General features: G+C 34.8%; 1 protein-coding gene across 8 annotated transcripts in view; it reads left to right on the top strand.

The window, feature by feature from the left end:
* EML5 (EMAP like 5) overlaps positions 1-12,871 on the top strand; it is a 120,103-nt gene that overhangs the window by 85,464 nt on the left and 21,768 nt on the right. For 4 of the 8 annotated variants that reach the window (XM_072864956.1, XM_072864955.1, XM_072864953.1 and 1 more), the window contains exons 28-32: positions 6,658-6,736; positions 7,812-7,941; positions 8,624-8,718; positions 10,831-10,851; positions 12,164-12,272. In XM_072864956.1, coding sequence (XP_072721057.1) covers positions 6,658-6,736; positions 7,812-7,941; positions 8,624-8,718; positions 10,831-10,851; positions 12,164-12,272 — 434 coding nt within the window. Of the gene's footprint in view, positions 1-6,657; positions 6,737-7,811; positions 7,942-8,623; positions 8,723-10,830; positions 10,852-12,163; positions 12,273-12,871 lie in introns of all 8 variants that reach the window. The other 4 variants (XR_012043041.1, XM_072864957.1, XM_072864960.1 and 1 more) reach the window with 4 other exon arrangements.

The raw sequence follows: 12,871 nt of genomic DNA, 5'->3' as shown, positions 1-12,871 counted from the left end.
AATGAAAGTTGCTTCATGCTGAAGGCTAGTGCAAAATCAACTGCTAAGTTCTCTGTAAGTCCCCCAAAGTATGAGGTGCAGCTGTGGTGACCCTCACAGGAAGGGAGTTTTTCTTCTGTACCAACAGCTATAACTTGCTTCATGAAATCATGCCCAAAATAACACTTGGATTTTTAAAACAGAAATAAATATTGTAATTGACATTGTCATAAATTACCATGGAACTCAAAGAATTGATGACAGTTGATATTAACCACATAAGACCATCCCTCGTTCTGTGAATAACTTTAGAAACTCAGTATCAGTAATAAAAATAGGGAATGAAATACACCATACAAGACAACATGGGTAGCAGTATCAATAATATTGAAACTATGTCTAAAACTATGAAAAAGGGATTTCTTCGCTTCACGAACTACTTCAAAATGCTTGTATTCCATTTTATGATCTCATAACAAGTAATATTAAAATATATTTACTGATTCTCTTTTCATCTTGAAAATAAAGTGTCAATATTAAGGTATTTATTTCCCCTATGATAGATGGCTGGAACTCTCCTTCCACATGTTCAAACTGACCCCATCCATATGTGCATTCACCCCAAAATGTTCTTCATGTTCTCCTTCCCATCTTTTGCACACAGTTCTTGAGCATGCAGCCAGTTATACATGCAGGTATATGACCACTGTTGTATATGCCACTTTTCTGCACATTAAATAGAAAATGAAAATATCTTCAGCTTTCACACCTTTAAAAAAAGCCCTTGGAAAATGTATTCTGGTGTCCTTCAACATTCCTGCTTTTAAATGCACAAGTTGTCATCTTGAAACTTAATTGGGAAAAAGTACACACGTGCTTGTAATTTGCATTCCAGTTCCACTGCTCTGAATCAATATAGAGTTAGTCTTTCACAGATGAGTATTTCTATAAATTGTTTGGGTGACCTCTGAGATAATGTAGCTGAGTATAAATTGTCAAGCCAAGTTTTATTGACCAATCTTACCTATTCTTTTGTATGGTAATGTACAAATGTAAATGTAATCTAATGATTGGCTAAGGATGGATATCACCTTATATTTGTATATGTTTATCTGTACAGCCTTTAAGTATAGATGGTCTTTTCAAGCGGTTGTATAATCTGAGATTGTTTTACCTCTTCTCCCATTCTATCACAAGGGATTAGGAGACAGCAAATGTTATAAAAATGCCACATTCTAGATCCAAGCAGCAGAGAAATCTTCATTTCCAGTCAGTTCAGTTCCAGTAATATAAACCAGCGCCATGTCCTTTCAGTTTTTAGTGCTTTCATGAAACTTTAGGTATGCTCTCCTGCTCTATTTAATTTTTCTGCCTTTTTTTTTTTCTCTAACTCACTTTTTCCTCTATCTTTCAGGTACATAAATGAAACAAGAGGGGGCGGGGGGAGAACCTGAAAGGAATGAGCTTGAATGCTCTGTGTCAAATGTGAGGGTGATGAGTGGAAGAAGGGTTCTTTATGCTGTGTTTTATCAATTTCTAGAGCAACAGTAATAAGACTGTTGCTGGATTGTCCATGACAAATCAGGAATTAAAAATACAACATATTTGGAAGCATGCTGGAGTGAGCAGGAGGTGGATTGGGCAGTTTTGCTCAATCTTCCCTTACCCCCATCTGTAAAGCAGGACTGACCTCCAGTGATGGAGCCTACAGCCCTTGCATGCTGCCTGCCTGCTCAGCACCAGCATTGTCACTCACTTCTACTCCAGAGCTGTCTGGATGGCCTATGGTCATCAATTTTCCTACTGATATTAAGCTTGGTTTTGGTGGTTTGGTTTTGTGGGGTGGTTTTTTTTTTTTTTGCATTTGTTTTCAGGGAAGAACCTGTTGAACCTACTTTTCATTTTCTTTACCTCAAATATGTAATTACAGGGATTTCAGCTGCTGGTTTAGATGTATCCTTTTAATTTCTTTGAATCTCCCCTGACCTATGCAGCCTTCCCTCAGTTTCTGGTTTTTATGTATCTTTGCAACAGCAGTCAAACAGCACTAGCCTCTGACAACTGATAAACATACACTAATATGTTCCTCCTAATAATAGCGTTTCTGGGAATGCCTTTTTTCTTCTTAGAAGCTCTAAATCGAGATGGGCATAAAAAGATTTTTATGGATAGATTGTTAGGAATTGTCTTAAGAGAACTGGACTCGGTTCCATACAGTTTGGGCTTCTTGCTTCAGATCAGGTGGGGTTTTTTGATGGTAATGCATAGTAGTCTCCTGTCTTTGATCCAAAATCTTAATTTGCTCTTGTGCTACTTTTCATAGATTTGTTTGTTTTTTTGTTTTTTAAAGAGTGGCATTAGTTACTGATATACTTTTTAGTTTGCTGTTCGAAGTAGTAGAGAAATTTATGCAAGATTACTAGATCTGGAATCTGACATTCTTGTTCCATGTGCTGGCTGCAATGTAATATAAAGACAGCTACATTTAAAGATTTCCTTGCTGTCTGAAAAGCATCAGAAATTACGCTTCTCCCTCAGCTAGGAAGGCTCTCTGGAACTGTAAGGGGAGTGTATCTTTTTCTACTTTCCTTTCTTCAAGAAGGTTTGGATTTTTTTCTGCTGGTGTCTGTAGGCTGGCAATCATATCTTGGGTGTTGATGCTTCACAGCTGAGTAAGATGGCATTGTGATTTTCTTTTTAGTCCTTAATATGTCATTGACAGCTGGGTTTCTTTTTCTCCAGAAGCCTTTTTGTGTTCTACAATGTTCCAGTAGAAGCAGCATGCACAACAAACAGCATGCCAGTTTCCCATTTCTGCAATACTCCCTACTGTACTTGTTGTTTGATTTTATAGCTGCTGCATGGGATGAGAGAAGAGGTAACATGACAGTGGAAAACTAGTGAACAATGATACTATTTATTATAGGTGTCGCCCCCCCGCCGATTCTTGGGGAAACTAATGGTTAGGACCAACAGAATCACTGGTATACAATCTTTAAATTTTCAGCACTTCAGCATTGTTCCTGATTTCCATGTTTAAAAAGAGAAAGGTACATGTTGTGTTTGCTTAATTTAAAAAAGAATTTAAAGTCAACATTATGTAAGTGGTTTTTAAGGAAACACTTTTGTATAAGTGTTTTTTAAGGAACTTGCATTTATAAGTGTGCTCCTAGTTGCCTAATAAATGAGCAGCAATTATGGAGGTATCAAAGGAATTAAGGAACTTTAACAATAATTCAAAGTAATAAGCTGTAGGTAGGAAAAAAATTGGTTAGCAACTCTTAATATCATTAACCTGTTACACAAATCAGGTATTAGATGTATTTCAATAATTATAATTCTTAGCCATAAATTAACAGGATATGTATAATCATGGGTATGTGCAATTCAGGTAACTTGTTAACCCTGTTCATTCTTCAAAGACTTTTGATTGCACAGGCAGAGAACTGGTTATTATTTTTGCCATTTAACTTCAGAGATTGTAAGCACTAGAATTTGGTCAGTTTTAAGCAGTACTTCTATTCATATGCAAAAAACCCCAAACCCACTCCAAAACCCAAACAAATCTTTATTTGTTAATATTTTGGGAGGTCAGCATGACCATTTCAAAAAAGATAGTGGGGGGAAAAAAAAAGTTGTTCTTTACAAGAGAAGAGGGAGTCTTAATGTAAATTTACCTCAGATATTTGATGAAGCTGTCTGATTCCCCCTCCCTGCCCCTGCAAGTTTTAATTGGACCTTGGCTGTATTAGTTTCACTCTTTGTCTGTCTCTTCATTTACTTGAATTAATAAGGGCAGGTTTTTATTCTCTGTATCACTGAAGTGCTTTCAGAAAGCCTATTCCCCAAACCAAATCTGTGCCTTTCAATTTTTGTTCATGCATTTCAGTAGTTTTACTTGATTGGATTTGATTCAATTTGAGTAGCACACAGTGATAAGAAGGCTTCTATGACACTGGGAGATACCTGTTACCTCTTGATCAGTGTATTTGTAACTGAAATTGCTCGTCTACAGTGAAGGTGGGGAACAAATACGGTGAAAGATTTTTTCCTCTGCAAAACTTTAGATGACCTCTCGCCGTATATACTTAATATAATAAACATTGTGACCTATTGGGAGTGTTTTCTGTTGATAATTTAGAAACTGCTAAATAAAAGTGTAGTTTCTTTATTTTTTTAAAATTAAGAAGTGAGAATTTTAAACGTACTTAGCGATGCTATTGTTGTAATATGACAGGCTAGATGAGAGGATGCTAGGAGTCAGTGGTGATAGGACAGAAGAGAAGAAAGAACCTGGAAAATAGCTGGGGAGGCTAGGAATTTCTCATCAAGGATAAGACCTGGAAAAAGCTGGTTGAGAGACAGTAGTGATTCAAGAGTGGTCATGAAATTGGATGATGGGATTGCTGACAGAAATCAGATGTATTCCTTGCTTCCTGTACTGGCCAACATGCCTGTGTAGATAATGAGGGCAGCCCAGACCATGCTTGGTTTGCTTTTCCTCCTCTGTTCCAAAAGTTAGAATACTTTTTCACCTTCACAGACTAAGGGACAGGATGCTATGGCTGTGAGCTAGTTCCAGGCTATAACTGAAAGAGAAATTCAAATGCTTTGCTTTTCTGTCTCAAGATGTATGTGAATTCCTTCTAACTGGAGACCTCGGAGAGGAAAAAAAGATGTGTAACTGAGGACCTTTGAGACTGAAGTCTGAGGGTACATTCCCAGCAGGCATATTTCAAGCAGAACTGAAAGAGTGTATTTAAATGCTGCTATCTTTTAATATTTGTCTCTGAGCAAGGAGACCTTTAGTGCATATCCACATTGGACTCCTTTTCTGACCTGCATTGCTATATATGGTAGATGTCCCCAGATTTTGCCTTTACTGCCAGTTTATTGGAAGTCTGTTTTCCAAGAGTAAGAATTTTGGAGTGGCAAAAAACAAGTGTTAGACTGCCATTCTTTGTGTATAAAAGTCTTTCTCCATACTTGAATTAGTGTTCTCTGTTTTAGTTTTCACTTTTTAATGAATGAATATGAGCCTTAGTTATTTTCCTTCATGCCTTGAATTTTCTTTTTAGCTTCAAATTATTTCATATTTTGCTCTAATAAGAATTTGTTTAATACAGCCCATGTTCCCTCCCTGTGAAAAGACTCGTTGTATTAACTCCGCAATGTAAAGTAGCAATATTTCTTTTTAGATCTGGATTTGGATTTTCTATTGTAAAGATTTTACATTTCATAAAATCTAGATTTATGATGCTGAATTAAGTATTTCAAGTACCTCCCTCTGGCCCTACCTAACACAATAGCCAATTTTAAATAAACTTGATTGTGTTTGAGTGACCCAGGCATCCGACAGACTTCTTTACCAACAGAAATTTTTCATAACCTGTTTTTCTTTTGTAAATTTTTTTTTCCATAGGTACTTTACAAGCTTCTAAGTGTAGAGGAAGGAACTGAAGCATCTCAGAACACAGTTTATAGTTGCAGTATAATTTGCATTATAATATGTACAAATCTTTTGATTGATGATATGACATCAATCTATAAATTGTACTAAAATTAGGCAGGGAAAATGGAGGAATAAAGCTCAGAAAACGGTATTTTATTTGAATAACTGAAAAAATACTTTTTGAATGTAGTTCAAAATATACAGTGTACAAACAAATCATAGTCTATTGTTCTTAGAAAAGACACGGTGACTATTTTGCATCAAAGTCATTCAAGAGCAGAGATGGAATTAAAAGTACTTCATACTAAAAAGCAAATATGAAAGAGAGGTAACCTGTTGCTTTATGTGTGATATTAGTTTGCCACGGTGCCTACTGGATAGTCATCTGAATTTCATTGAATCTATACATAGGATTTTTTAAAAATGAATTGTTCCTCTTAAGGGTCAAACTTATGGGTTTCTTTCATGGCTACATATGCTATATGTATAGAATCAATGAGCAATGCTCCTGCAAATTACTAGAAATAATTGCATAATTTTGATAAATAAAATTTATTTGCTTGTATGTTTCTTTGTATATGAACAGTTAAACATAATCTGAAAGATATGTTACAGATATTTCTCAAACATACCTAGTTGAGAATTCTTAAATCTGGACTATTCAGAACAGTGGAACATAAGTTATGGCTAATATTCATGCATTTGCATGGTGATGGTTTACTTCCAACTAAGCATTGATCAATAACTTGTTTCTGTTGATGTGAGAGTGAATGGGCAGGTGTACCTGGGGTTCTGTACAAACAATTACAAAAATGAGAAAAGTTAGGGCCTGCTGAAGGCATGTGGGAACAGGAATTATTATCTCAAGTATTTAGGTTAATCAGGTAAGCCTTTAAAGTTTATCCAATAAAAATTGCTACAGAGAAGATGGAAGTACCTTAACAATATATCATGAAAAAGCTAAGAATATTGTATCAGTGGTCATTCATTGTAGAACATTAACCTCATGGATTGTTGAAGAAATGTTGGAAAACCTAGCATGTTAAACAAAGGTGGTTTTTTTTTTTTTCCTTTGACAGAGGTATTTTTTTTAAAGATGAATACAAATATCAATTAAGCAGGATAGGACTGTACATTTTCCATATGCAGTAAGAGGTTGGAAGGTACTGTGTTAGTATGGAATGGGTGACGGACAGCCTTCTCTTATTCACAGTTCTTTATTTCAGACCACCAGTTAGTAGGGCATTGCCACAGCCTGAGAAACTTCAGACAAATAATGTTGGGAAAAAAAAGAGACCTATAGAGGTAAGAAAAACACTGATCTCCTCTTCCTCTTCCTCTCCTTTTAGGACTTTTTTTGCCAGAAATTAACACGTTTGTGGACACACCATATTATTGTTTAATTTTAAATGTATCAAAGATGGAAATATTGAATAGTGAGTAAATAAACAGCAAAAAAAGTGGGAGAGAATTTTTTTTGGTAAATCCAAAAAAGCCTGATATTACTTTTTCCTGCAAACAAAATGGAGCACAACTTGATTCTTACTAACAAGAAAACCTTTTAAGTGCAGTGTGTAGAAAGCAATATGTCTTGTTTAAATAACTGAATTGTTAACGGGTGTATTATCACTAAAAAAACTAAGCATCTTTTACTGCAAATTTTTTTTCACTTTATTTTAAAACTTTCATCATCGTTAACAGTTTTAAAAATAAAATAATTTTTAAAAATCTATTAATGATGCCTTTAGCTCAGGCACCTGTTTTTTTTTCATTACATGGCCAAGGCAAGTAAGTATACTCACTTTTGATTAATCTGAAGTGGAAATTTCATCTAACCTTGAAAAATGCAGTTCTTCATATCAGCTGAAATATTTTCTATGATATGAAACAAAATGTTTGGTGTAGCATAATAAACGGCCTTTTGCCATCAGTGTTCTAGAAGTTTTAGGTTGTAATTCAGCTTTCTTAATTGCCAGCTGGAATTAAATTGTGGACCAGTGTTTGTCATTCTTTGTTTCTTATTGTCTTATACATCAAAAGAGCTGCATTCTTCTTGGCCCACTGTAATTTGTTTATTTATATGCATGTGTATGAGTATCTCTTTCTGTGTATATATACATGTGTGTGTATACACATATAAATATTCTACAGCATCAACTAAACAGAGATAAGATGACACGACTGTGTACGGCAAGAATGAGCAGCAATGTAAGCTGACAGGGAAGGCAGCATCTGTTTCTTTTGGTTTGAGACATCGTTAAACTCCTTTTCCTTTACTGCATAAGGACATATTTGAAAAATAAAATCCTGGAAAAAGATTGTAAAGTTCATAATTGCTTTAAGGTTTTGACTGTCTAATAGGTGTAAATATCTTTTTTAGGATCTAATTTTGGAGCTGGTATTTGGGTACCGAGGCAAGGACTGCAGAAACAATGTGCACTATTTGAATGATGGTGCTGATGTAATATATCATACTGCATCTATTGGGATCTTGTATAATGTGGCAACAGGTAGGAGAAAACCCACTTGAGGAAAAATGTTTCTTCACACACATGGAGTTACAGTTTATGAAGTAACTGGTATGCTTTAAATCTTATAAAAGTATATGGGAAAATTATTATTTGTTGCTGAAAATTCAGTCTGTAGAGAAGTTTCATAGTACCTGCATAAGCAAACTAAATATATTTAAATGTTTCTGGTGACTGAATTTTGAAGGAAGTAAAGATTTTATTATTTTGGTAATAGCTTTCTGAAATTTGCTTTTTAAAATGATCACAGAAACTAAAACAGCTGAACAATGGGGTCATTATAGTTTAATGTTTTTTTTAAGACGAAGTCAATTTTTTTTGTTTACTTTTCAGTCCTCCATATCACATACATTCATTCCCAATAACCAGTTTAGTTTAGATAACTTAGACCTTTTAGAGAGTAACACAATGCCATTTGTTTCTGTGATATTTAAGCAACTTGATGTAGAAAACTTGAGAGAGTAGTTTGGAGTTATTGAGTGCTGTATGTTAAAATCAAGATAAAAAATTAGGAGTTTCTGTTTCCTGGTTTTAAGCTCCAAACTGCAACATCACTGTAATTTTCTAATTTGTTTTCTAACAAATATCGTAAAATTTTCAAACATTAACCATGTCTATGTGTGTATAAATGTTTTAATTAAAGTTGGATTTTTTTTTTTTTTAGGCTCTCAGTCTTTTTACCAGGAACACAATGATGATATTTTGTGCCTCACTGTAAATCAGCACCCCAAGTTTACCAACATAGTGGCAACTGGCCAAGTAGGTATGTTTGTATTTTTGTAAAAACAAATTAACATAAGAGCATGCAATTAGGGCCTTGTGAGTTCATGATAAATCACAAAAATATTGATTATGCTATCTCCGTTTGTATGAGTGTTACTCAGTTACCTGTCCTCTTTATATGTTTTTGAGTGTAATTTAATAAAGTTGAACAAAAAACATTGAGGCATGAAAGAAGATTAAGCTTATCTTTTATTTGGAGTGTTGTAAAAACCATTTTTTTAGAAATCTTAAGCCCCGTGAAATTAGTCTGGTTTTATTCAACTATCAGCTTGTGTTAGGCCTTCCAAAGGGTCATAGCCCTTCCAAAGAAGCTTAATTGAGCTATCCTTCATTTCTATATGGACTAAACCGAGAATTCTTAAAATAGATATCACTTTATGTAGGTTTTATCTCATCAGGCAGATTTATAATACCTATTTGGTGTTTTGATAATACATAGTTGTAATATTCTAGGCAGAACCGAAACCGTAATGGTGTTTCCCTACAGATAAATTTAGATTTAGGGGGAAAATGTGTATGTTTCATAGTAACATTAAAATTGATCTATGTACTAACCAGGTTAAAAAAAAAGAAAAAAAAAGGGAAAAAAACACTGTGCATCTGCATAGCTGAACTAATACTGCTGTTTCTAAATTTTGCAGAATAGTGTAATTTTTGTAGTCCTACAACCCAGTTACAGTTTTCATACTTTCAGTTGTTTCTCAGAAGGTTCAAAACCACATTGTTTTCCTTAGTACATAGAATACAAAAAACTCTTTGTTTATTTTAGCCAGAATAGCTTTTTTTTCTGTAGGCTTGTTTTAGATGTTTCATCTAAATATGGTCAGTTTGTCAGAGTTTATTACCTGCTTTCCTCTGTCTTTTGGATTTTTAGGTGCATGTCCCATTAAAATTGACTCATTGATAGTAGTAACTGCTTAGCTAAAATAGCTTCATTTCTTGGTGAGTTTATTGCCTCACATCAATTTAAAGAAATCTTTAATGGAAATTATTTAAATGGAAAAAATTATCAGCAAAATTTTGCCTATGGTTTGATTGCAAAGAACATTTGCAGGAATTACAGACCTTTTATTGTCTTTAGGAATTTGCTTTTTCAGCATATTTCTTAATCTGGCCCTGTTTGCCTTTCCATATGATAGAATGTACAGGAAGAATGTAGGCATAACGTGAAAATTTCTTTGCGCGGATTTTCTTTAGTGTTCGTCTTACCCAAGAAGAAACACAGGTCCCTTAATGCTTTTTTATTTCATAATCATTTCTACATCAACTAGCAGTTGAACAATTTAAACTGTTTTGTAATGTGGATTAAGGCATACAAATCAGGAGCAGATGACACTTAAAAATTAAACTACAAAGCATACTATTTTTAAAGAGAGAATTAAATCTGAAAAATGAGCTGGAAGCAAAATATCTTTAAACACTTGTTTTTAGATTCTGAACAGATGTTAAGGAGTACATACTCCATAAACAACGTACTTAACTGCTGCTACTTTTCCTGCTGATATGGCTGGCACAAACCTAGCTTCACCATCATGATTTAAATCTTCAAAAGATTTACAGAAACATTATTTTCAAGTATTTTTAAACTGTAATGCTGTTATGCAGAGTCTCAGTAATATTACGCAGCACCTGAAACCTTTATAATCCTGATTTCTTAATGCTCCTATAGAAGAACATTGGGTGTGTTTGCCCCTTGTCAAGATTAGACTCAAAACATTACTACTTAGAAGAATAGCAATCAGCATTTTTTTTTTCCACTTAATTTGTTAAAATATCATTAACATGTAAAATATGTTTTTTATTTAGTTTGGCAGAGAGAGACCTAACATACACCAAAACTAGATTTTTGTGTTGTAACTCAAAATGGAAATCAAAATATATTAATTCTACGAATTTTTATTTCTGATGTGACTGCCTTTTATCAGTAATTGTTCATCTTTAACACTAAAAGCAGTATTGGTGCTACTGCAATGCAAAGAGATGACATCAAGGTCTGTGTTAAGAAATTACACTAAATGTGGCATATATTTTCTTTAGCACTTACCGTATTTCTGGTCTAATTATTTTTCTGCTGCTTTTCCATTACAGGAGACTCAGCAGATATGTCAGGTAAGGGAAATAAAATTTTAACATCTTCAGGTGTAGTTAGCCTATCTAGTAGCCGTCTACAGATTTATAGAGCAATAAGTGACGTGAATTCATTTTCAGTTTATTAAAACCCTGTATCAGTCATATTACTGTCAGCACTGAATATAAACCACAGCAGCTTAGCAAATTGTAAATATAGAAACAATTAAAATGTTAGAACACTCTTAAAAACTACTTTTGTTGTAACATATTCCCTTCTTGCTGCCCAGTGATTAGTGAGTTCTAATACATACTGCTACTGTAGCATTCCTATGTACGCTTGCAGGTTTTATAGACATGTTGGGGCTGACAATTAACATTTGTTTTAGACACTCAATTGAGTATAATTTTAAATACGCATTTCTAAAGTAAATTCCATTGAGGAGGCCTAGGTGACTGAGTGAAAAAACAATCACCTTTCACATTTATGTATGATTGTCATGCAGTTATTACCACTGATCCAAAATGCTTGTTATAATGTCAGTTTAATTTTTTTCTGTATCATTTTGGGTCTTTGACAGTTTGACAGTCTTGACTGAGCTATTTTTTATTAATATGTTGTTTTTTCAACTGTAATCTTAAAAATCATCACCAACATGTGTGAGTGAGTTCATTGTTGAGCAGCCATAATTGTCCTGTGACACATCTTCAGAGATGCATAAATGTGTGTTCATGTGTGCCTAGAAAGTATAATAATCTTCATGTGGCTCTAAAGCTTGTTCTGTGAAGAACAAATGTACATCGGCATTTTTAATGTGTGTTGACTTCTTTTAAATATGCCAAATTGTGCTTGCTCTAAGGATGGGAGGAAGAATATAGGTACCTTTTCCCACACTTTTAAACTGTATAAAAGAAGCAGTGATGATATGGTTGTCTATATGAAAGAACATCTCTAGTCCTGCATATAATGCCTGGAGACTTTCCCTCTCTCACTTGCCTTCTTCCGAATGCAACTTTAGTTTGAGCTTGTGTATATTACTAAATTCTGTTGTCACTGCCTGAAACCAGCACTCTTATTGTTTTTCTTCTTTGTGGAACCATTAGTCTGGAATCCAAGCTGCTGCCTGCCTTCATTAGAAAGTTGCATAGTTTCACTTAAAATTTATCGATGGCTATTTGGCACCTTTCTTACTGACAACTTTTGCTTTTCTAGTTCTGATTTTCTGTTGTCTACAGTGATGCAGGGGTTCTTGAAGCAGTAATGTTTGTAATAGGCTGGAATGGCAAATTAAGTTTCATAATGACTTGGTATAGATTTGCTTCATCTTACTGAAGATATTTTTTGTCCTGCCAGCCCATGGTAGCTTTATGTAACTTCTCCCAGAAGGAGGTGACACCTTACAAAATCTCTCTTGTGAGAGCAGATGTTGAACAGCTGGAGTACTCCACAAGCAGAATGCAAGGTCGGGACAGAGACTTTCAGAAGAACACTGTCAAGTAGGAGGACTTGAGAGTCCATGTTCTCTGTCCTGCGAATCTTGCTCGGAAAGATTTTGCCAGTTCTTATTCATGAAATCTAGGTGAAGGTTTCTGTCTGCCACCCAAAAGAAAAATTTCGGCCAAGGTTATAAGAGGGGTGCACAGGTCAAGGGCGATACAGGGTTTTACCAAGGGGAGTGCTGAAGGGGAAAAAAACAGTTCAGAGCCATAATAAAGCTTTCCTGTCCCTCCACTTTCCATAAAGACAGCAAGGAGTTTGCTGAAAATTTTGAGACATGCCAGTTGTTGCCAACCCCTGCCCTTTCTCTTTTAATGGCATGTCTATACTATGCTGTAGTACCTCTCAAAAGGTGATGATAATGGCATGTTGGTGCCATGAGAGGAAATTCCAATGGGAAACAGAAGAAGTGAGGAAGATTGTTCTGAAGGCTGTTTTGGAACAGCTGTGCCATTGTGCTCAATAACTTAGTTTCATGTGGCTAAAATTTTATCTAGGTCCCTGTGCCTACTGTTTCCCATCATATCTGTGCCTTTGAGGGACTAGATTTAGCTGATTAGAAAC

This window comes from Ciconia boyciana, chromosome 6 (assembly GCF_034638445.1).
Source record: "Ciconia boyciana chromosome 6, ASM3463844v1, whole genome shotgun sequence".
Lineage (NCBI taxonomy): Eukaryota > Metazoa > Chordata > Aves > Ciconiiformes > Ciconiidae > Ciconia > Ciconia boyciana.
Note: the sequence above shows the minus strand (reverse complement) of the source record. Positions and strands in the feature narration are given on the sequence as shown.